This window comes from Phocoena phocoena, chromosome 5 (genome assembly GCF_963924675.1).
Source record: "Phocoena phocoena chromosome 5, mPhoPho1.1, whole genome shotgun sequence".
NCBI lineage: Eukaryota > Metazoa > Chordata > Mammalia > Artiodactyla > Phocoenidae > Phocoena > Phocoena phocoena.
Genome location: NC_089223.1, coordinates 75,078,432 through 75,104,798, shown reverse-complemented (window position 1 = coordinate 75,104,798; position 26,367 = coordinate 75,078,432). Strand labels below are relative to the sequence as shown.

Genomic DNA, 26,367 nt, shown 5'->3' with positions numbered 1-26,367 from the left:
CAAACGCTAAAACAAATAAGTGAGACTACATCAAACTAAAAAGCTGTTGCATAGCAAAGGAAACCATCATCAAAATGAAAAGGTGGGCTTCCCTGGTGGTGTAAGTGGTTGAGAGTCCGCCTGCTGATGCAGGGGACATGGGTCCGTGCCCCGGTCCGGGAAGATCCCACATGCCGCGGTGTGGCTGGGCCCATGAGCCATGGCCGCTGAGCGTGCACGTCCGGAGCCTGTGCTCCAGCAGCGGGAGAGGCCACAACAGCGAGAGGCCCGCGTACCACAAAAAAAAAAAAAAAGAAAAGGCAACTTATTGAATGGGAGGAGATATTTGCACATCATATATCAGATAAGGGGTTAAATATCCAAAATATATAAAGAACTCATATAATTCAATAGCCAAATAAACAATCTGATTAAAAAATAGGCAGAGGATCTCAATAGACATTTTCCCAAAAAAGACATAAAGATGGCCAACAGGTACATGAAGAGATGCTCAGTATCACTAATCCTCAGGGAAATGCAAATCAAAACCACAATGAGGTATCACCTCACATATATCCATCATATATATATATATCAATATAATGCAATTATTATTCAGCCTTAAAAAGGAACAAAATCTTGCCTTTTGCGACAACATGGATGGACCTTGAAGGAATTATGCTAAGTAAAATAAGTCAGAGAAAGACAAATACCATATGATCTCACTTATATGAGGAATTTAAAACAACAACAAAAGATCAAGCTCAAAGATATAGAGAACAGATTGGCGGTTGCCAGAGGTGGGGGGGGGGGGTTGGGAGGTGAGTGAAATAGGTGAAGGGGGTCAAAACGTACAAACTTCCAGTTACAAAATAATTTAAGTTATGGGGATGTAATGCACAGCATAGTGACTATAGCTAGTAATAACATATTGCATATTTGAAAGTTGCTAAGAGAGTAGATCGTAAGAGTTCTCATCACAAGAAAAAAACTATAAACGTGTATGGAAACAAGTGTTAACTAGACTTACCCGTGACAATCATTTCCCAAAATATACAAGTCGCACACCTGAAACTAATGTTATTTGTCAGTTATACCTCAATTTAAAAAAGAGGTGAAGTTTATTCCCCCTCCTCTTAAAGCTGAGCAGGCTCAGGACTGCTACAACCAGAAGTATAATAGAAGTGTTGTATGTGACTTCTTAGGCTAGGTTATAAAAAGTATCCAGGCTGCATGGTTCTTTCCCTCCCCCATCCTCTCGGGATGGATGCTTCTTGCCCTTGGAACCAAGCCACTGTGCTGTGAGGAAGCCAAGCAGCCACATGAAAAGGCCGTATGTAGGTGTTCTGGCTGACAGTACTAGATAGGGTTTCAGCCACCAGCCAGCATCAACTGCCAGAGAGTGAGTGAGCAAGCCTCCAGATGCTTTTCTCGCTCCCAGCTTCTCAGTCGTCCAGTTAAGAACCCAGACATTATGCAGCAGACAAGCCATCTCCACTGTGCTCTGTATGAACTCTAGACACACAGTTTGTTAACTTAATTAAAAGGTTTTTCTTATGCCACTGAGTTTTAGGGTAATTGTTATACAGCCATAATAACGGGAATATAAGAGAAATTGTAAATAGCTTAAAATCAGTAAAGTGGCAATGAGAGGCTGGGGAACATAGGGAGATTTTCACTTTTCCATTTCTACACTTAGTACTGCTTGAATTTTGTGCCATGAGGACATGCACTAGCTATTTTATCTTTTTTGTTTTGCAGTACGCGGACCTCTCACTGTTGTGGCCTTCTCTCATTGAGGAGCACAGGCTCCAGACGCGCAGGCTCAGCGGCCGTGGCTCACGGGCCTAGCCGCTCCGTGGCATGTGGGATCTTCCCGGACCCGGGCACGAACCCGCGTCCCCTGCATCGGCAGGCAGACTCTCAACCACTGCGCCACCAGGGAAGCCCGCTATTTTATCTTTTAAATAAAACATAACCTCACTTCTGTGAAGGAGGCCAGAAGGGGGTCCTCTCACACAGTACAACCTGATGTCAATTACAAGAAGAATTGTCAATTACAGACCTCAACAGAAGATCATCAATCACAGGCCCCAACAGGAAAAGATGTACACTGCATCTCCTACAAGAAACTGACTACCCCAGCAACTCAGCCAATGAGAAGCCATCATCACCCTGAGCTCTCACTTTTCTCCAATGGGTTTTTGTTCAAAACAACACCTCCCAACTTACTCCTTTTTCTCTATAAAATAATGTCCCTCTCCTTTGTTCCTTGGACTTGCTAAATAATATTAAGTTGGGGATAAAATATATATACCATAGTATCTAAATGTTTATTTGTGAGAAAGATCCAGGAAGGTGCATACCAAATCCATCTAGGGAAGTAGGAACATGCCAGATATAGAGAAGTGAGTGAGAAGTTTGGGCTTACTTTTAATGTATTGATTTTGTGAAAAAACATTAGTATATTATTCATATTAATAAACATTTTACAAAAATATAAATTAATAGGAAAAGATACTAACAGTAGATATATTTGCTGGGTAGAGAAGTTTCTCAAGAAACTTTTCAGGCATACATCTTCCAGGAAAAGGCCAATAATAGGTCTTACTTAACGTGACTTATTTAAGTACAGTGGACATTAGTCACAATTTACAAGGCCTTCAGGCTTGTAAGGGGAATCTGACCAATGATCTCCCAGATCACATGCTTACAGTACTTTAATACGGAAACAAATGTAAGTAAATTAGAGATGCAGAAGTTTCAGTTACATGGTTTAGATTAGAGCTGAAATACAGAGCTCAACAAACAAACAAAAGGGGGATTATCTGCATTCCAAACCTTAGTTTACAACAGAAAGGAGGAAAAACACAAAGCATAACCTAAATTCACATTTCTAAATCCATCTGTTCTCTTTCTGGAACTCCTATCATTAACAGAATAAACTGTATACCAAGAGACAGCCAGTCAAGGAGAACAGGAGAAGTAGGTGGCAAGAGAGCAGAAGAGGATAAAAACAGAATAATTCTGCAAATGGGGAACTGAAAAAGTCTCTTGCCAGGCCATCTTTATCGTTGTAAGGAAATATAAGTGATTTTTAAAAAACCCAAACAACTAGATATATCAGTTATAAGGAAATACTTCCTTAAAAACAAAACTAACCTCAGAGGAGACACACACCAAAAAACCTACAACTTAAAAGAATGATTTATAATTAGACTATGATTTTGTGTTGGCATCTTTCTACATATCTAGTAGCATTCTACTACTACATCAATAAAACCCATATTTATCCATAGGCATATTCCCATGTTAACAAGTAATGAAACACAGAACTGTATGTACCATGATAAAGATATCCGAATTTTTTTTGCATTTTATGCCTCATTTTTAATTCATTTTCAGTAGTTTTTTTTTTTCATTTTAACATCTTTATTGGAGTATAATTGCTTTACAATGGTATGTTAGTTTCAGCTTCACAACAAAATGAATCAGTTATATATATACATATATTCCCATATCTCTTTCCGCTTGCGCCTCCCTCCCTCCCACCCCTCCAGGCGGTCACAAAGCACCGAGCTGATCTCCCTGTGCTATGCGGCTGCCCCCCACTAGCTACCTACCTTACCTTTGGTAGTGTATATATATCCATGCCTCTCTCTCGCTTTGTCACAGTTTACCCTTCCCCCTCCCCATGTCCTCAAGTCCATTCTCTAGTAAGTCTGTGTCTTTATTCCTGTTTCACCCCTAGGTTCTTCATGACATTTTTTTTTCTTAAATTCCATATATATGTATTAGCATACGGTATTTGTCTCTTTCTGACTTACTTCACACTGTATGACAGACTCTAGGTCCATCCACCTCATTACAAATAGCTCAATTTCGTTTCTTTTTATGGCTGAGTAATATTCCATTGTATATATGTGCCACATCTTATTTATCCATTCATCTGATGATGGACACTCAGGTTGTTTCCATCTCTGGGCTACTGTAAATAGAGCTGCAATGAACATTTTGGTACATGACTCTTTTTGAATTATGGTTTTCTCAGGGTATATGCCCAGTAGTGGGGATTGCTGGGTCATATGGTAGTTCTATGTGTAGTTTTTTAAGGAACCTCCATACTGTTCTCCACAGTGGCTGTATCAATTTACATTCCCACCAACAGTGTAAGAGGGTTCCCTTTTCTCCACACCCTCTCCAGCATTTATTGTTTCTAAATTTTTTGATGATGGCCATTCTGACTGGTGTGAGATGATATCTCATTGTAGTTTTGATTTGCATTTCTCTAATGATTAGTGATGTTGAGCATTCTTTCATGTGTTTGTTGGCAGTCTGTATATCTTCTTTGGAGAAATGTCTATTTAGGTCTTCTGCCCATTTTTGGATTGGGTTGTTTGTTTTTTTGTTATTAAGCTGCATGAGCTGCTTATAAATTTTGGAGATTAATCCTTTGTCAGTTGCTTCATTTGCAAATATTTTCTCCCATTCTGAGGGTTGTCTTTTGGTCTCGTTTATGGTTTCCTTTGCTGCGCAAAAGCTTTTAAGTTTCATTAGGTCCCATTTGTTTATTTTTGTTTTTATTTCCATTTCTCTAGGAGGTGGGTCAAAAAGGACCTTGCTGTGATTTATGTCATAGAATGTCCTGCCTATGTTTTCCTCTAAGAGTTTGATAGTTTCTGGCCTTACATGTAGGTCTTTAATCCACCTTGAGCTTACCTTGTGCATGGTGTTAGGGAGTGATCCAATCTCATACTTTTACATGTAGCTGTCCAGTTTTCCCAGCACCACTTATTGAAGAGGCTGTCCTTTCTCCACTGTACATTGCTGCCTCCTTTATCAAAGATAAGGTGACCATATGTGCGTGGGTTTATCTCTGGGACTTCTATCCTGTTCCATTGATCTATATTTCTGTTTCTGTGCCAGTACCATACTGTCTTGATTACTGTGAATTTGTAGTATAGTCTCAAGTCAGGGAGCCTGATTCCTCCAGCTCCATTTTTCGTTCTCAAGATTGCTTTGGCTATTCGGGGTCTTTTGTGTTTCCATACAAATTGTGAAATTTTTTGTTCTAGTTCTGTGAAAAATGCCAGTGGTAGTTTGATAGGGATTGCATTGAATCTGTAGATTGCTTTGGGTAGTAGAGTCATTTTCACAATGTTGATTCTTCCAATCCAAGAACATGGTATATCTCTTCATCTACTTGTATCATCTTTAATTTCTTTCATCAGTGTCTTATAATTTTCTGATATAGGTCTTTTGTCTCCTTAGGTAGGTTTATTCCTAGATATTTTATTCTTTTTGTTGCAATGGTAAATGGGACTGTTTTCTTGATTTCACTTTCAGATTTTTCATCCTTAGTGTATAGGAATGCCAGAGATTTCTGTGAATTAATTTTGTATCCTGCTACTTTACCAAATTCATTGATCAGCTTTAGTATTTTTCTGTTAGCATCTTTAGGATTCTCTATGTATAGTATCATGTCATCTGCAAATAGTGACAGCTTTACTCCTTCTTTTCTGATTTGGATTCCTTTTGTTTCCTTTTCTTCTCTGATGGCTGTGGCTAAAACTTCCAAAACTATGTTGAATAAGAGTGGTGAGAATGGGCAACCGTGTCTTGTTCCTGATCTTAGTGGAAATGCTTTCAGTTTTTCACCATTGAGGACGATGTTTGCTGTGGGCTTGTCATATATGGCCTTTATTACGTTGAGGAAAGTTTGCTCTATGCCTACTTTCTGCAGGGTTTTTATCATAAATGGGTGTTGAATTTTGTCAGAAGCTTTCCCTGCATCTACTGAGATGATCATATGGTTTTTCTCCTTCAATTTGTTAATATGGTGTATCACATCGATTGATTTGCGTATATTGAAGAATCCTTGCATTCCTGGAATAAACCCCACTTGATCATGGTGTATGATCCGTTTAATGTGCTGTTGGATTCTGTTTGCTAGTATTTTGTTGAGGATTTTTGCATCTATGTTCATCAGTGATATTGGCCTGTAGTTTTCTTTCTTTGTGACATCCTTGTCTGGTTTTGGTATCAGGGTGATGGTGGCCTCGTAGCATGAGTTGGGGAGTGTTCCTCCCTCCGCTATATTTTGGAAGAGTTTGAGAAGGATAGGTGATAGCCCTTCTCTAAATGTTTGATAGAATTCGCCTGTAAGCCATCTGGTCCTGGGCTATTGTTTGTTGGAAGATTTTTAATCACAGTTTCAATTTCAGTGCTTGTGACTGGTCTGTTCATATTTTCTATTTCTTCCTGATTCAGTCTTGGTAGGTTGTGCCTTTCTAAGAATTTGTCCATTTCTTCCAGGTTGTCCATTTTATTGGCATAGAGTTGCTTGTAGTAATCTCTCATGATCTTTTGTATTTCTGCAGTGTCAGTTGTTACTTCTCCTTTTTCATTTCTAATTCTATTGATTTCAGTCTTCTCCCTTTTTTTCTTGATGAGTCTGGCTAATGGTTTATCAATTTTGTTTATCCTTTCAAAGAACCAGCTTTTAGTTTTATTGATCTTTGCTATTTTTTCTTTCATTTCTTTTTCATTTATTTCTGATCTGATTTTTATGATTTCTTTCCTTCTGCTAACTTTGGGGTTTTTTTGTTCTTCTCTAATTGCTTTAGGTGCAAGGTTAGGTTGTTTATTCGAGATGTTTCCTGTTTCTTAAGGTAGGATTGTATTGCTATAAACTTCCCTCTTAGAACTGCTTTTGCTGCATCCCATAGATTTTGAGTTGTCGTGTCTCCACTGTCATTTGTTTCTACGTATTTTTTGATTTCCTCTTTGATTTCTTCAGTGATCTCTTGGTTATTAAGTAGTATATTGTTTAGCCTCCATGTGTTTGTATTTTTTACAGATCTTTTCCTGTAATTGATATCTACTCTCATAGCGTTGGGGTCAGAAAAGATACTTGATACAATTTCAATTTTCTTAAATTTACCAAGGCTTGATTTGTGACCCAAGATATGATCTATCCTGGAGAATGTTCCATGAGCACTTGAGAAAAATGTGTATTCTGTTGTTTTTGGATGGAATGTCCTATAAATATCAATTAAGTCCATCTTGTTTAATGTATCATTTAAAGCTTGTGTTTCCTTATTTATTTTCATTTTGGATGATCTGTCCATTGGTGATAGTGGAGTGTTAAAGTCCCCTACTACGAATGTGTTACTGTCGATTTCCCCTTTTATGGCTGTTAGTATTTGCCTTATGTATTGAGGTGCTCCTATGTTGCGTGCATAAATATTTACAATTGTTATATCTTCTTCTTGGATCGATCCCTTGATCATTATGTAGTGTCCTTCTTTGTCTCTCCTAATAGTTTTTATTTTAAAGTCTATTTTGTCTGATATGAGAATTGTTACTCCAGCTTTCTTTTGGTTTCCATTTGCATGAAATACCTTTTTCCATCCCCTTACTTTCAGTCTGTATGTGTCTCTAGGTCTGAAGTGGGTCTCTTGTAGACAGCAAATATATGCATCTTGTTTTTGTATCCATTCAGCCAATCTGTGTCTTTTGGTGGGAGCATTTAGTCCATTTACATTTAAGGTAATTATCGATATGTATGTTCCCATTCCCATTTTCTTAATTGTTTTGGGTTCGTTATTGTAGGTCTTTTCCTTCTCTTGTGTTTCTTGCCTAGAGAAGTTCCTTTAGCAGTTGTTGTAGAGCTGGTTTGGTGGTGCTGAACTCTCTCAGCTTTTGCTTGTCTGTAAAGGTTTTAATTTCTCCATCAAATCTGAATGAGATCCTGTTAACCTTATGGGGATTCCCTTGTGTGTTATTTGTTGTTTTTCCCTTGCTGCTTTTAATATGTTTTCTTTGTATTTAGTTTTTGACAGTTTGATTAATATGTGTCTTGGCGTATTTCTTCTTGGATTTATCCTGTATGGGACTCTCTGTGCTTCCTGGATTTGATTAACTATTTCCTTTCCCATATTAGGGAAGTTTTCAACTATAATCTCTTCAAATATTTTCTCAGTCCCTTTCTTTTTCTCTTCTTCTTCTGGAACCCCTATAATTCGAATGTTGGTGCGTTTAATGTTGTCCCAGAGGTCTCTGAGACTGTCCTCAGTTCTTTTCATTCTTTTTTCTTTATTCTGCTCTGCAGTAGTTATTTCCACTATTTTATCTTCCAGGTCACTTATCTGTTCTTCTGCTTCAGTTATTCTGCTATTGATCCCATCTAGAGTATTTTTCATTTCATTTATTGTGTTGTTCATCATTGTTTGTTTCATCTTTAGTTCTTCTAGGTCCTTGTTAAATGTTTCTTGCATGTTGTCTATTCTATTTCCAAGATTTTGGATCATCTTTACTATCATTATTCTGAATTCTTTTTCATGTAGACTGCCTATTTCCTCTTCATTTGTTACGTCTGGTGGGTTTTTATCTTGCTCCTTCATCTGCTGTGTGTTTTTCTGTCTTTTCATTTTGCTTATCTTACTGTGTTTGGGGTCTCCTTTTTGCAGGCTGAAGGTTCGTAGTTCCTGTTGTTTTTGGTGTCTGTCCCCAGTGGCTAAGGTTGGTTCAGTGGGCTGTGTAGGCTTCCTGGTGGAGGGTACTAGTGCCTGTGTTCTGGTGGATGAGGCTGGATCTTGTCTTTCTGGTGGGCAGGTCCACGTCTGGTGGTGTGTTTTGGGGTGTCTGTAGACTTATTATGATTTTGGGCAGCCTCTCTGCTAATGGGTGGGTTTGTGTTCCTGTCTTGCTAGTTGTTTGGCATAGGATGTCCAGCACTGTAGCTTGCTGGTCGTTGAGTGAAGCTGGGTGCTGGCGTTGAGATGGAGATCTCTGGGAGATTTTCGCCGTTTGATATTATGTGCAGCTGGGAGGCCTCTTGTGGACCAGTGTCCTGAAGTTGGCTCTCCCACCTCAGAGGCACAGCACTAACTCCTGGCTGCAGCACCAAGAGCCTTTCATCCACACGGCTCCTTAATTTGGGATGATTCGTTGTCTACTCATGTATTCCACAGATGCAGTGTACATCAAGTTGATTGTGGAGCTTTAATCCGCTGCTTCTGTGGCTGCTGGGAGAGATTTCCCTTTCTCTTCTTTGTTCTCACAGCTCCCAGGGGCTCAGCTTTGGATTCGGACCTGCCTCTGCGTGTAGGTCGCCGGAGGGCGTCTGTTCTTTGCTCAGACAGGACTGGGTTAAAGGAGCCGCCAATTCAGGAGCTCTGGCTCATTTAGGCCGGGGGAGGGAGGGGCACGGAGTGCAGGGCGGGCCTGCGGTGGCAGAAGCCGGCGTGACGTTGAGCCAGCCTGAGGCACGCCGTGCGTTCTCCCGGGGAAGTTGTCCCTGGATCCCGGGACCCTGGCAGTGGCGGGCTGCACAGGCTCCCCGGAAGGGTGTGTGGATAGTGACCTGTGTTCACACACAGGCTTCTTGGTGGCGGTAGCAGCGGCCTTAACGTCTCATGTCTGTCTCTGGGGTCCGCACTTTTAGCCGTGGCTCGTGCCCGTCTCTGGAGCTCCTTCAAACAGCGTTCTTAATCCCCTCTCCTCGCACACCAGGAAATAAAGAGGGAAGAAAAAGTCTCTTGCCTCTTCGGCAGGTCCAGACTTTTCCCCAGGCTCCTTCCCGGCTAGTCGCGGCGCACTAACGCCCCGCAGGCTGTGTTCACGCCGCCAACTCCAGTCCTCCCCCGGTGCTCCGACTGAAGCCCGAGCCTCAGCTCCCAGCCCCGCCCGCCCGGCGGGTGAGCAGACAAGCCTCTTGGCTGGTGAGTGCCGGTCGGCCCTGATCCTCTGTGCTGGAATCTCTCCGCTTTGCCCTCCGCACCCCTGTTGCTGTGCTCTCCTCAGCGGCTCCGAAGGTCCCCCGCTCCGCCACCCGCAGTCTCCGCCCGCGAAGGGGCTTCCTAGTGTGTGGACACTTTTCCTCCTTCACAGCTCCCTCCCGCTGGTGCAGGACCCGTCCCTATCCTTCCGTCTCTGTTTATTCTTTTTTCTTTTGCCGTACCCAGTTACGTGGGGGGTTTCTTGCCTTTTGGGAGGTCTGAGGTCTTCTGCCAGTGTTCAGAAGGTGTTCTGTAGGAGTTGTTCCACGTGTAGATGTATTTCTGGTGTATCTGTGGGGAGGAAGGTGATCTCCGCGTCTTACTCTTCCACCATCTTCCCGGAAGTCTCCCAAGATATCCGATTTTCATTGAAAGGGACTCACTGTATATTCTTATTCACCTCTTTAAGTCTTCTTAGCCAGTATTTAATGAATAAAACGTTAAAGTTCTAATTAGAGTATTAGATTAGGTTAGGAAAATGCCTGTAATGTCAGATAATGCCTCCATTTTTTAATGTTTCTGAACATTCCTGAGACAAACAGAACCTGGCAAACAAATCCTGGCAAAACACTTACCTGGCAAAATACAACTGCATTAAAAACAGTCTAATACCTGTGTAACCCAAGGGTGTAATTAAATCATAGGAAGGAAACATGCCAATAGAATAAGTAAAGCTTTACTTGTCATGAGCACCCCAAAATGGGCATTCTTTGTACTGCAGTCTTACCAACCTTGAACTGAAACACTGTTTATAAGGTATCACTTAAAACACTCCTATAAGAATACAGTGATACAGTCATTTGCTTTAAAAGTCCATATTGCAGATATATTGGGTTGGCCAAAAAGTTCGTTCGTTCTTTACCGTTAAGATGGCTCTAGTAGCACTTAGTTGTCTTTAACTTCATTCGAAACAATTTTTTTAGATTGTATGTGACAGCTCATATCAGCGTGCATTTAAAAAAAGACTTATCAAAACTGGTGAACTTCTGTGTAGCCATTTTAATACTGAAGATGGAAGAAAAAAAGCAACAGTTTCGGCATACTATGCTTTATTATTTCAAGAAAGGTAAAAACGACTGAAATGCAAAAAAAGATTTTGTGCAGTGTATGGAGAAGGTGCTGTGACTGATCAAACATGTCAAAAGTGGTTTGTGAAGTTTTGCGCTGGAGATTTCTCACTGGACGATGCTCCACAGTCGGGTAAACCAGTTGAAGTTGATAGCGATCAAATTGAAACATTAATTGAGAACAATCAACGTTATACCACGCAGGAGATAGCTGACATACTCAAAATATCCAAATCAAGCACTGAAAATCATCTGCACCAGCTTGGTTATGTTAATCGCTTTGATGTTTGGGTTCTGCGTTAAGTCAAGCAGAAAAAAACCTTCTTGACCATATTTCTGCGTTTGAAACGTAATGAAAACGTTCTGTTTTTAAAACAAATTGTGATGGGTGAGGAAAAATGGATAATGTACAATAATGTGGAACGGAAGAGATGGTGGGGCAAGTGAAATGAACCACCACCAACCACACCAAAGGCCGGTTATCATCCAAAGAAGGTTGGATTGTGTATATGGTGGGATTGCAAGGGAGTCCTCTATTATAAGCTCCTTCCGGAAAAACCAAACAATTAATTCCAACAACTACTGCTCCAAATTAGACCAAATGAAAGCAGCACTTGACGAAAAGCATCCAGAATTAGTCAACAGAAAATGCATAATATTCTATCAGGATAACACAAGACCACATGTTTCTTTGATGGCCAGGCAAAAATTGTTACAGCTTGGCTGGGAAGTTCTGATTCATCTGCCGTATTCACCAGACATTGAACCTTCAAATTTCCATTTATTTCAGTCTTTACAAAATTCTCTTAATAGAAAAAAATTTCCATTCCCTGGAAGACCGTAAAAGGAACCTGGAACAGTTCTTTGCTCAAAAAGATAACATGTTTTGGAAAGGACTTCCCTGGTGGCGCAGTAGTTAAGAATCCGCCTGCCAATGCAGGGGACGTGCGTTCAAGCCCTGGTCCAGGAAGATTCCACATGCCACGGAGCAACTAAGCCTGCGAGCCACAACTACTGAGCCCACGCACCACAACGACTGAAGCCCACACGCTTAGAGCCCGTGCTCCGCAACAGGAGAAGCCACCACAATGAGAAGCCTGTGTACCGCAATGAAGAGTAACCCCCACTCACTGCAACTAGAGAAAGCCTGCGCACAGCAATGAAGACCCAACACAGCCAAAAATAAATAAATTTATAAAAAAAACAGTTTTGGGAAGATGGAAGTATGAAGTTGGCTGAAAAATGACAGAAGGTAGTGGAACAAAAGGGTGACTACACTGTTCAATAAAGTTCTTGGTGAAAATGAAAAACGTGTCTCTTATTTTTACTTAAAAACCAAAGGCACTTTTTGGTCAACCCAATACAATAAAATGCATGAAAATCAGGTTTATATTCTTTGTACTGGTACAGCTTAGCAGTTAAATAATCAAAATGTACATAGAACTGGTGAGGCAATAGTAGAGAGTTTGAATTACTGTTTATGTCCATTTAGCCTTAGAAGGAATACAAATTTTTAACATGAGAAAAAATTGTACCAATTTAGAAATCAACAAAGGTAAGATGAGAATACAGTCTTATTAAAATTATTAAAAAGCTAAACATGGTAGAATATATTTTCTTTGCAAATCACATAACAGTGCATTCAAAAATTTTATTCTTCCGTGGAAAAAGTCTGTGATTACTAGTTTTTCAATAGAACTGTCCTGCTTATAATCCCTCTGAAGATGCTTACAAAGTTTTATTTTTAAGTTAATATTTGAATAGGTAATGTACTCTCATAGTTTTAAAAGGTAAAAATACAGTGAAGAGTCTCTCTCCCACAGTTTTCTCCTATCCCTCTACTGCCTCCTTGACTGCAAATATAGTGCTTTTTTTAAGGTACCTGAAGGAAACCGACAGGAAGCAGAGCAGATCATGGTACCGAAGAAACAGCGCAGGGCCTGGAGCTAATGCCAAGCTCGAATGTGCCTCTGCCACTCCCTGGCCGGCTCCAATACCTGGGAAAACCTCAGTGTCCTCATTTGTAAAAGGAGGATCGACATCAGAGGATTTCTGTGGGTTTAAAATAGTGCCTACATTCCCTTCAAACTCTCCCCAATATAACCACTGTTATGAATCTGAGATATATTCCTTGGAACCTCTTCTATGCATTTACAAACATTATCCGGACCTACACATACTCTAACCTTAACCTGCAAAGGCATCTCTATGGCTTTCACTAACATTTCTCAGATACTTCTAAAATATGTTTCTTGTTTTATTTCTAATTGTTTTTGCATTCTCTGTTGTTTGGGACATAAACAGTTTGTCCCAGACGTGATGGATTCTCTCTTTTGTCAGTAGTATTCCTGTGTTCAACTGTTTTGGCTTTGAATTAATTTTGTCTGAGATTAAGAGTATCACATTCTTTTGGGACAGCTTCCCCTACACCCCTGCTCCTTTTATCACTTATCTATGAGATTTTGTTTTCAGTGTCTGTCTCCCTTGATAAATAACAGCATTTAAAAACTTCAACCTGTCTCTATTAATAAGTATAATCCACTCACACATAACATTTTACTTTATGCTTTCTATTAACTATGCTTCTCTTCTTTCTTCCTGCCTGCCTTCAGCTTACTTGGTTTTCCTTTTTCTTTCTCTTTTTTTTTAAATAAACCCTAATTCTCCCCCCTATTCAAAGGTTCTCAAATGTGTCAGTACTAGGGCATACGGATATCTGAGAGGCAGTTCTTTGGTTGTTGAGACTGGCTTGTATCCCCCCTAACTTTCAAAGGTCCTGCCACACATGCACTAAGTGAAAAACTTGAGCCTATAATATAATCTAAGTCCATTTCAAAGAAAAACACAAAGTATTTTTTGGATGGTTATACTCGACACAGAATTATCGAGGAATTTAACTGGACTTTCACATTTAAATCAAGGGAAGACTATACTTAGTTTTGTTTATGACTCTACCAAGAATTTGGTGACTTTGAAACTTTACCATTTCAAAAAATCATGTTGCTGGTGGTACTTAAGAACAGCATAACATACTTGTATGGGTCTGCATTTATAGCTATACATTCATAATGACTTTTCATATTAGAAGGATCTAACTATTTCATCTTGTCTTCTAATGTAGCTGTACCTGCGACCACATTGTAGTCCTTTTATTTTCTTCAACTCTTTGCTTGTTTTTCTGTTCATATTTATTAATGAAGGACTAGGCTGGGTGAGCAGTTAGGGTATACAAACAGCTTCCTTTATCAAGAAAGCATGTGGGTAGCTATAACCCTGGAATGTCCCTTCACCATTATCCTGGGATCTCCATTCACCATCACCTTGGAAATTACTTTTGCCTCTCTCATATGCTGGATCTACTGCTTTCTACACTCGAAATCTCTTCTTTCTTGGTTTATGCCTACATCTTGGTGAAAAACAGTTCATCCTCTAGTAACCAGCTAAGAAAAGGCACATGAGGTAAAAATTTTGAAGACTCTCCTCCTATTTGATAGTTTGGTTGGATATAGAATGATGGATTGGTAATAATTTCCATTCAGAATTTAAAGTCACTGTGCTAATGCCTTCCAGTTTTGCTATTGAAAAGTCTAAAAGCCATTTAGACACTTGATCCTTTGTATGCGACCTGTATTTTCAGGAATGGCAAGGCAGCCAGAAACGGTAGAACAAAGTGAGCAAACGGGAACCAGGGGAGTGAAGGGGGACAGATCACATAGGGCCACATAAATTTTGTTTTTTTTCCACTATGAGTGTCATGGGGAACTACTGCAGAATTTTGAGGAAAGGAGGAACATTACCTGACTTATCGGAAATAGATCATTTCAACTCCTGTAGTGAGACTAAAGTTGAAGAAAATGGAGATGGCAAGAGGGTAGAAGCAAGGAGACCAACAAGGAGGCTAATTTCAATAACCTAGGCAAGAGATGATGGTAGGTTAGACCAGGGTGTTTCACTGGAGGTGTGAGAAATGGCTGGATTCTGGATATATATTTTTAAGGTTGAGCCAAAGGGATTTGGTTCTGCATTAGCCATGGGGTTGAAAGAACAGAGTAAAAGATGACACAAAAGCTGTTGCCTGAGCAACCAGAATAATGGAGTGAATAGAGAAGACAGGGAACTCCCTGGCGATCCAGTGATTAGGACTCAGTGCTTTCACTGCCGTGGCCCAGGTTCAATCCCTGGTCGGGGAACTAAGCCTCATGGAGTGGCCAAAAGGAAAAAAAAAAAAATAGAGAAGACAGAAGTATAAGGCTGGGGACAAGAAAAGTTCAGTTATGCACACATCAAGTACAAAATGTCTACTATTTGTCCAAATGGAGATGTTGCATCAACAGTTGGATACACAAAAGTCTGGAATTCAGGAGCAGCTGCTTTTTGGCTGGGCTGTTTTGGAGCATGGGCTCGTTTTGGCATTGACATTCCCTTTGATCCTATTCATTTTCCATGCCAGGTTATCCAATGTGAGCCACATAATATTTTTTTAATATGTCCTTTTCTGCTTAAATCACCTAAAACTATTACTTATAGTGAAGAACCTTAACTGAAATCATTACTAAATCAGGAAAATAAATTAGTTTTAAATTGTGAATGAACAGGACTTTATTAAAATGGAAAGGAACTAATGGTAAAATCTTAACTGCTTCTAAGCTGAATATATCCCTTGGCAAAGCCCATCTATTTCCACAGAACAGGCAAAACAAAAATTGCAACCCAACATACAACTAATGAGCTAACCATAAAAAAATCATTAAAATCCTCAAGTTTCCCCAAATGAGTTTCTCTTCCCTCTGGAATCTTCAATACTGCTATCAGCATGTTATACGTAAGGGGATCATCCACCAGTAATTTATATTGTGTGAAAATATCCATCATACATAAGAAAATCCAATTTTATTACATAAGGTCAAAAATAATAAAAATTCCAAATTAGAACTTGAAATTAATGACATGGTACGCTATTACAAAGATGAATTAGATGTCCATTTTTTAAAAAATGAGAATAAATCTCTGCACTGTTATCATACTATAACACAGTATTATTGTATCTATGAGCTTCCTAAGCATGCAGACATCTAAATTCTGATAGTTATAACTAATACAGAAAAATTATACCCTCAGATAAATTGCTTTTAAAACATAGGCTGGGGCTTCCCTGGTGGTGCAGTGGTTAAGAATCCGCCTGCCAATGCAGGGGACATGGGTTCGAGCCCTGGTCCAGGAAGATCCCACATGCTACGGAGCAACTAAGCCCATGTGCCACAACTACTGAGCCTGTGCTCTAGAGCCCATGAGCCACAACTACTGAGCCTGCATGCTACAACTACTGAAGCCTGTGCACCTAGAACCCGTGCTCCGCAACAAGAAAAGCCACCGTAATGAGAAACCCGTGCACCTCAACGAAGAGTAGCCCCCGCTTACCACAACTAGAGAAAGCCCACGCGCAGCAACAAAAGACCCAACGCAGACAAAAATAAATAAATTTAAATAAATAAATAAAATAAAATATAGGTTGTAGACTTAGAGTTCCACAGGGTAATAAGATAACAGATACTGGGGAAAAAAGGTCCTATAAATTATGAGTAGAAGATAATGGATGCATGAGAGGTAGAAAAGTCTAGTATTGACATATTACAAAAGAATACAACGACGTTTAAATGAAAATACTGATAGTTTTTGTTAGATAACCTTTTTCTGATTATAAGATTTATTATCACAGAAAATACAAGAAAGTATAAAAGAGAAGTCTCAGCCCATATTCCAGAATCCAGAGATAACCACTTTTAACATTTCGGTGTACTCTCTTCTAGTCTTTCTTCCTATGCACACATGTACATGAAATGGGTGGGTGTATGGGTATATGTGTATGTGTACACAAACGCAAGATCTACTAAACGCCATTTGTACATCTTTTTTTTTTCATTTCATATAACACACACATCTCCCTTGTTTTAAAATATTTTTCAAAGACAACTATTGTAAACAAGATTTTACCATATGAATTTCCATGATATAACCACTGTCCTACTAGTCAACATTAAGGTTGCTTATAACTTTTTATTACTATAAATAATGCTACAATAAATAGTATTATTCATAAATCTTTGAATTTCTGAATTTAGAGACCATATTTCTAACGATACTTCTTAGGAAAAATGTTTAGAAACCACTTAAATATCAACAATGTAGATATGATCCAAAAATGCTGCTTGATTCTGAATTTAAATAAAAGAAGAAATACACATGAAATAAAAATTAAAAAGCACAATTCAATTCAAACAAACATCTATCAAACTTTGCCAGCAAGTTTCCTTAATGAATCAAATGAGTTTCTCCTCCCTCTGGAATCTTCAATACTGCTATCAGCATGTTATACATAAGGGGATCATCCATCAGTAATTTATATTGTGTGAAAATATCCACCATACACTAAAAAATGTAAAAGATCTGTAAAAGATTTTACAGATCTTTTAAAAGATCTGTAAAAATCTAAAATCTATTTTCACACAATTACGAAGTATTTCAAACCAAGAATGCTATAAGTAACGTCCCATCAAGCATGAATTAGTGTGCCCATTAGAAAAAGAAAAAAAAAGCTAAATATGGCTTCCTTGACAATCTACTAAAGTAAAGTGTACAGGGAATCCTAAAAAAGTAGGGCTTAGTTTTAGTCATCTCTTAAAAAGCAGCAAAGCTAATAGAATAAAGCATGTTAAAAATAAAAAATACTATACTAAGAAATAAAAAGAGGTAGTAGCCCTTATTAAAAACTAATCTACTGGGAAATTTTACCACAACTAAATTACAAGTCTATTTTTTGTTCCTAGTATCAGAGTAATTTGAAAAAAATTTGCCTTATGTTTGATTGAAATAAGACATTAAAAACTATCAGCTCAAACTTCATAAATAAACAGGAGAAAATATTTTTTAAACTCTTCTCAGATTAATCTATTTTTACATCAATTACCAGAGATATGACATTGCCATTTTATTTCTATACTCACAAGAGTCTGATTTAATTTATAAGTTCTTAGTTTGTTTCTATCCCTCTAAGGCATTCTTAAAGATCGTAAGTCCTAGTATATGCTAATTCTCAAAGGAACATCATTCACAATCAATGTACTTCTGATCACTGTACACAGACAATGAGTGAGCAGAAAACTTGCTTATTCAAGTATTCCAGCAAATGTTTGTACCTGCCTTTATTAACTGGACTATAATAATATACCCCGGTACAAAAATATTTTAAAACAGCAAAATGTTGTTATAATGTATAACATAATAATAATATACAGTTGACCCTTGAACAACGAAGGGGTTAGGGACGCTAACCCGCCATACAGTTGAAAATCCGCATGTAACTTATAGTCAGCCCTCAGTAAACGCCAATTCCTCCAAATATGCAGTTCTACATCCTTGGATTCAACTAACTGCAGATGGTGTAGTACTGCAGTATTTACTATTGAAAAAAAATCCGCATGTAAGTGGACCCTGAGAGTTCAAACCTATGCTGTTCAAGGGTCAATTGTACTTTATTGTTAATAATGGTCAAATGTTTCCTTTGTATATAAAAAGTATAAAGTACAGTACATAAACATCCCTGTATTTAAGCTTTAAAAGTCTATAAAGGAGTTTCCCTGGTGGCGCAGTGGCTGAGAGTCCGCCTGCCGATGCAGGGGACACGGGTTCGTGCCCCGGTCCGGGAAGATCCCACATGCCGCGGAGCAGCTAGGCCCATGAGCCATGGCCGCTGAGCCTGCGCGTCCAGAGCCTGGGCTCCGCAACGGGAGAGGCCACAACAGTGAGAGGCCCACGTACAGCAAAAAAAAAAAAAAAAGTCTATAAAAACCTACAGTTGAAATCTCACTACACTCAAAGCCTGTTGTTCAGAAATCTGCCTCTGTCAAATAATTGATTTGGATCTGGAAATAAACTATATAGAGATTTTTATTGTCATGCCATTTGTTGGAGTAGGATTTGAACTATATCATAAGAGGAAGTGTGACTTCATAGCAGTTTATCAGGTAAACAAGCTCCGTATAGCCAAAAATCATATGCATTAATACAGAACAGAGGACTTCCCTGGCGGTCCAGCGGTTAAGACTCCGCACTTCAATGCCGGGAGCGTCGGTTCGATCCCTGGTCAGGGAACTAAGATCCCACATGCCATATGGTGTGGCCAAAAAAAAAATACGGAACAGAAAAGCCTCTACACAAATGTGTTTCCCACCCATGATGGTGAATTTCGTGAACAAACATCTACCATAAATAAAGACAGCAATCTGTTTTTATCTCTAATAAAAGAACTGCCGGCAAGCATTTTAACCATTATGACTTAAACCACTGTGGAATTTCAATTATGAAATAATTTTTAGTGCCCATCAGATGAAAATCTTCCAATAAACAACATGCTCCCAAAAACAAGACAGAGCGGTACAGTTCAGTTCTGAATAGGACTGTTCTGTTCATCTCACCAGATTGATCAGCCTTCTCATCGCATGTTCATGAGAGCAAACACATTCACAGGGATCGAATCCACCTTCTGCCATGATTACCCAGCTTGATTTAACTTGACTGTTTAAATCTAGGAGGAAGGAAAAAATATCATAAGACTACTATTCAGAATTACTCTTTCTCTTGAACTATGAAGAATTCATGTATGTATAGATTCATAATAGTTTTCTTAAATTAAGTATAGTTCATATTTATTAATGACTTAAATCTATGAATTTATTACTAATCTTATATGAATTATGAATCTATACAAATGATTGGCTACCACTTTACCATCAAACTGATTTCCTGTAAATGCAAATGTCTTCAGATACTCTATACTGGCCCCATCTGTGAAGATGATGATACTAGAGCCCTACTCTGCTTAATTACCAAATCCTTAAACTTTGTTAGCCCCAGTACTGCTATGGACTGAATGTGTCCCCACTAAAATTTGTATGTTGAAGCCTTAATCCCAAGGGGCTGGTATTTGGAGGCAGGGTCTTTGGAAGGTAATGAGGTCATGAGAGTGGAGCCCTTATAAATGTGATTAGTGCCCTTAAAGAAGAGACTGATATCTCTCTCTCTTTAACATGTGAAGATACAGCAAGAAGGCATCCATCTACAAAGTAGGAAGAGATTCCTCACCAGACTCTGAATCTGCCAACACCTTGATCACGGGCCTCCCAGAATCCAGAACTGTGAGAAATAAATGTTTGTTGTTTAAGCCAGAGGTCCCCAACCCCCGGGACGGCTATTGGTCCACGCCCTGTTAGGAACCAGGCTGCATGGCAGGAGGTGAGTGGCCGGTGAGTGAGCTAAGCTTCGTCTGCCGCTCTCCATGGCTCACATTACCACCTGAACCATCCCTCCCCACCCCCGTGGAAAAATTATCTTCCATGAAATTGGTCCCTGGTGCAAAAAGGTTGGGGACCACTGGTTTAGGCCACTCAGTCTGTGCTATTTTATTATAACAGCCTAAGCTGACTATGGCAACTTTGCAGCCTTTATCCTACCAAGAAAGCCCTCTAAAAGAAAAAAATGAGTTATCTAAAATGATACCAATGTGGGGGGCAGGAGGGGCATGAATTTACATGAATGAACATGATAAAAGCCAGGAAATAGCTGGGAAGATTTTGAAAAATAAGAGTAACAATATGGAGTACTACAGATATTTAAGATGAAATAGGAAATCAATGGAACTCGTAAATTAACTTAAAAGACCTTCATTCATTCAAAAAATATTTAGCACCTGTGCTAGGCATTAGCAATATAAAAGTGAGCAAAAACTGATACAGTCTTTATCCTAAGGGTGTTCACATTCTAATAGTGGAGACAGATATTAATCTAAATATTTTTAAAATTATAAATGCAAACTTGTAAATGTTATAAAAGATAAATGGACCAAAAGACTGGAAAAAAACAACACACAGAATGAGAGAAAATATTTGCAAATCATATATCTGACAATGGCTTAATGTCCAGACTACATAAAGAACCCCTCTAACTCAATAACAAAAGCAACTCAATTTAAAAATGGACAAAGGGGGCTTCCCTGGTGGTGCAGTGGTTGAGAATCCACCTGCCAATGCAGGGGACACGGGTTCGAGCCCTGGTCCAGGAAGATCCCACATGCCACGGAGCAAGTAAGCCCGTGTGCTACAACTACTGAGCCTGTGCTCTAGAGCCTGCGAGCCACAACTACTGAGCCCGTGTAACACAACTACTGACGCCCACGCACCTAGAGCCCGTGATCCACAACAAGAAGCCACCGCAATAAGAAGCCTGCGCACCACATCGAAGAGTAGCCCCTGCTCGCCAAAACTAGAGAAAGCCCACGTGCAGCAACGAAGACACAATGCAGGGCTTCCCTGGTGGCGCGGTGGTTAAGAATCCGCCTGCCAATGCAGGGGACACGGGTTCAAGCCCTGTTCCAGGAAGATCCCACATGCCGCAGAGCAACTAAGCCCGTGTGCCACAACTACTGAGCCTGAGCTCTAGAGCCCGCGAGCCCCAACTACTGAGCTCATGCACCACAACTACTGAAGCCCGCACACCTAGAGCCCGTGCTCTGCAACAAGAGAAGCCACCGCAATGAGAAGCCCGCACACTGCAACGAACAGTAGTAGCCCCCACTCGCCGCAACTAGAGAAAGCCCGCGGACAGCCAAGGAAGACCCAACACAGCCATAAATAAATAATTTAAAACAAAACAAAACACAATGAGATATCACTTCACACCTATTAGGGTGACTTTAATTTTATTTATTTTTGACTTTAATTTTAAAAAAGGAAATAAATAATGTGGAGAAATTAGAAACCTCCTAAATGGCCTTTCAGGAAAACAGTTTGATGAGTCCTGAAGTTAAGCATAAGAATTATCAATGACCCAACAATTCCACTTTAGGTATTTATCTCCAAAGATTTGAAAACAGGGACTCAAACAGATACTTGTATGCTAAGTGTTCATAACAGCATTATTCACAACAGCCAAAAAGTAGAAACAACTCACATGTCCATTAACTGATGAACGGATAAACAAAATGCAGTATATACATACAATGGAATATTATTCAGTCATAAAAATTAGTGAAGTTCTGATACACAGATGAGCCTTGAAAACATTATGCTAAGTGAAATAAGTAGACACAAAAGGACTCATATGATCCCACTTATATGAAATATCTAGAATAGGCAAATTCATATAGACAAAGTAGAATTGTGATTGCCAGGACCTGGAGGAGAGCAGAATGGGGAGTTATTGCTTAATAAGTAATAACTTAAGAGTTTGGTGTGATAAAGTTTTAGAAAGAGATAGTGGAGATAGTTGTACAATGCTGTGAATGTAATGCCACTAAATTACAGACTTCAAAAAATGGTTAAAAAGGTGAAATTTATGTATGTTTTATCACAACAAAAAAAAAATCATTGTGGTTGTCCAGGACTGAAGGGCTTGAGGAGAAATGGGGAATGACTGCTTAATTGGTACAGGCTTTCCTCTCGAGTGAAGAAAATGTTCTAAAACTGATTATGGTGATGGTCACACAACTCCATGAATGTACTAAAAACCACTGTACACTTTAAACGGTGCACTGTGTGGTATGTGAGTATCTCAATAAAGCTCTTACTTTAAAAAAAAAGATAAAAGGTGCCTATAGAGTATATACACGTTCTAAACTTATCTAGGGAGTTAGGAAGATTTTACTAAAGAAGTTAATGCTGAGTTGAAAATGGAAGGATGCACTGGAATACAATAGGGTAAGGTGGAAGTGGAAGGTATGGGGATCTAGGGCTGGAGGCATTCTAGACACGAAGTAAAGAGCAGTGCAAGACCCTGTAGTGAGTAAGAGTATAACCTGATGAAGGAACTGAAAGAAAGCCATGACGTGCTGGAATTCAGACAGCAATCCAGACAAGAAGAAGAGTGGTCTGAAATGAAACCAGAGAGGTCAATGGGCCAGGCCACACACAGCTTTCCAGGCGATGTTCAAGATTAGGGCTTCATCCAAAGATCAATGTGAAGTCCATAAGGTTTAATGCCTGTGTGTTTTTAAAAGATCACCTTGGTTGCACTATGGAAAACTGACAGTAAAGAAGCTAAAGTCAACATAGGGAGCCTAGTCAAAATGCTCCTTCAATAGGTCAGTGATGATGACGTCCATTATAGAAATTTATAGGTTGAGGACAGCACATCAAATCACTGGGGGGGAAGACAAGTTATCCATAAATGGCACTGGGGAAAGCTGACTCCTTACCCTCATTCCTTATACCAAAACAAATTCTAGATGTATGAGTGATTTTTTTAAATGAGGTCACACACAGAAATAGTCAACTAGAGCAATGAATCAGAAAAGAATGCTGACAAATTGACACCATGATTTTAGCAGAATGTATAATGTGTAAAGGTGCTCTTTTATTTTAGTTATTTATTTTTGGAATATTTATAAAAGTTATTCTTCAAATATTTACTATTGTTATATCTATATACATGTCTTAGATTTTTTATAACAATTTCTTTGAGATAAATCACATACTATACAGTTCAGACACTGAAAGTGTACTAATCAATATTTAGTGTATTCACAGAACTGTGCAACCATCACAATTTTAGAACATTTCATCACTCCAAAACAAGACCTATACCCATTAGCAATCACTCCTCACTTCCCTCTCTTCCTCCCAGCCCTAGTTAACCACTAACCCGCTTTCTGTCTCCATGAATTTGCCTATTACAAACAATTCATATAAATGGAATCATATATGTTCCTTTGTTATTTGAATCTTTTAAGCAAGAATTACTTATTTGTTATTTATGGACAAGAAAATTAAAGTCATTTATTCCAGAAAACATGAACTTCAAAGGACTACTGTGTTGTACATATGACACAGGTTTAATAATCTGAAATATGGTTTTCTGTGAGAGATTACATATCCAAAGGTTTGATTTTATACATATTGTCACTGAAAAATTTCCTAGTTTACTGTCTGAAATTTCTTAGTAAAAATCAGAGCCAAAATCTTCAGCTGTGTTTCTAAAATGGTGCTACTTTAAACCATGGACTATTTAGAATTTAGAATATGATAAAGGTGCCATCTTAAACCATAACTATTCAGAAATGGTGGAATAGTTGTCTATTTTTTTAAACTAAAGTACGATGCATACAAAAGGACTGGAAGAAAATACATCAAACTTAATGAGTGGTTAGCTCTGGGGGAGAGAATATAATTTGGGGGACAGCCATTCATTTTGTCAATTTTTAAACATTTCTTATAATGACTATGTACTTATATATTAAAACTTTTAAAATATGGAAAAAATTTAATTTAAAAAGTCACAAATGTATAACTACAAGAAGACCACTGGGATACATGTAGAAGAACATAAATCCAAGAACCTATAAAGGATCAATCATTTTGACAGCCAAAAATGATATCCAGTTTCTATAAGCCAAAAATATACTGTAAAATAAAAAGACAACTTTAAAAAAAAAAAACTTCAACACATCTCAGGGTTAATTTCCTTAATTTACAGATAACTGAAAAATCAATATGAAAACGGCAATCTAACAGAAAAAAAGGAGCAAAGAGCATGTTCACAGGAAAACAGAGCCAATAAGCAAATACAAAATGGAAGTGCAAATCTAAACATCACTTTTATCAGAAAATTGGAAAATTTATGTAGATAACTTAGATATCCATATCCAAATAAGCATGCAAAATTTTTGTATAAGAATGGTCACTGCAACATTTTTTATAAGAGCAAAAAATGGTAATTCTAAGTGTTTATTTATGTAGCTCTAATTAAATAAACAATAGTATGAGTACCTGAAATCCTATACAGCTGTTAAAAAGAATGAGTCAAATTTCTATGTGATGATTTGGGGAAACATCCAAGATACACTGAGGTGAAATCTAGTTGCAGAACAGTCAGGGAAATCCTACTTCCCATCTAATATCTTCTTGCCTGAGTTAAGGGCAGGTGGGATTGGAAGGGGAAGGAAGTGGAGTTGCAGGCAACCTAAGCTGGAGAGTTTTGCTCTCCAGAAGGTAGAAAATACCAAACACAAACTCTGACTACTTCACAGTTTTGTCTGAGGCCACTCTGTGTCCACACTTTTTTTTTTAATTGATAAGCCTTCATGTTAGACAACTGACTGTACATACCCAACACAGAAAACCCTGAAAAAATATATAATTTACCCTTATATGTAGATAAAGCTCACCCCTGAAAGTCTTTCTCAATTGTTTTTTCAAACTGTCCATAAGGAAACAAGGGCTCAGACTGTGCTGGGTGTGGACATATGCAAGTGTCCACTTACAGATACTGGTCCTTCCTCCCTCTCAATGCCTTGCTAGGCCACTAAAATGTTGGTTGAAATTAAAATATACAGTCATAAGTTTTTTTTTAATAAAATTCAAGTACTAAAATGCCCAATGTCTATCCAGTTCTATAGCCCCTGGACACAGAAATGCAAAGTACTAGCAAACTGACTTTTATAAAGGGAGACTTGTTTTTATCACCCATAAAAATTGTAAAACAGCTATTTTAAGTCTCTTTTTAATCCATTTGACTTACAAAATTAGATTCCACCACTACCACCGCCCCCCCCCCCAAAAAAATACAGCTTGAAGGCAGGAACCTATTTTAGTCATCACTCTTGTCTCTAAACACCTCCCTCATTGCTTAAGCCATAGCAATGAATAAATATTTTTGAATTTTGGACAATGTTAATTTTCTCTGTATCTATATATGCCAGGAACATGTATATCAGCTAGAATTTAAAGTATCTGTTGGTCTTAATTAGCCTCCAGTAAAATGAGAAAACGCATTTATAAACAGGATATTGCTCAATAGTGCTATGCTTCTGTGGAACTTTCTGCATGTAAACTTGAGCTGTTTTAAGCACTATACAGTTTTCAGTTAATAGTTTCCACTTTAAAATTACTTTTTAAAAAAACAGAATGGAAAGTCTCTTTTGGCTCAGACCTCAGAGCAAGTGTCAATGCACACCACCAGCTAAGCACTAGAGCAAAAAACTCACCCAATCCCACCCCACATTTAAATCCTTTGGTGTCCAAAGACATTAAGAAGCTGCTCTATCCTAAGACAAAACCGGGTTACTGAGTCAGAATTCTGGTAAATCAGCCTAGAAGAGGCTTTTGATAGAAAGTAACTTAAAACAATGCTTTTGCTTTTCATGTTTCAGAGGAGTTATTCACCTCCTCGATATATACCCCTAATGTGAGAACAATGCTAAATAATGTCACAGACATGGGTCTGACGCTTGAAGACAACCAGTTTTATTCCAATTGGTCACAAAAGGCCTAAGTCATAAAAATAAGAATAGTGCACTGAAAAAGTTCAAAATAATCCTGGAGAGGAGAGAGGGAAGTAAATACGGGCATAGAAGAAATAAAACTGGCCTTGAGTTGATAATTATTGAAGTTGAGTGATAGGTACAGGAGAGCTTTTATACATTTCTACTTTTTTCTGTTTTAAGATTTTCCATAATAAGTAGTTAACTTATCAGTATTTTCCCAGTATAATGA

At 38.6% G+C, this 26,367-nt stretch overlaps 1 protein-coding gene across 1 annotated transcript in view; it reads right to left on the bottom strand.

Annotated features, from left to right (window-relative positions):
- SMIM14 (small integral membrane protein 14) overlaps nucleotides 1–26,367 on the bottom strand; it is a 68,284-nt gene that overhangs the window by 23,179 nt on the left and 18,738 nt on the right. The window contains exon 2 of the mRNA XM_065878196.1: nucleotides 19,300–19,409. Coding sequence (XP_065734268.1) covers nucleotides 19,300–19,374 — 75 coding nt within the window. The 5' untranslated portion in view covers nucleotides 19,375–19,409. The remainder of the gene's footprint in view (nucleotides 1–19,299; nucleotides 19,410–26,367) is intronic.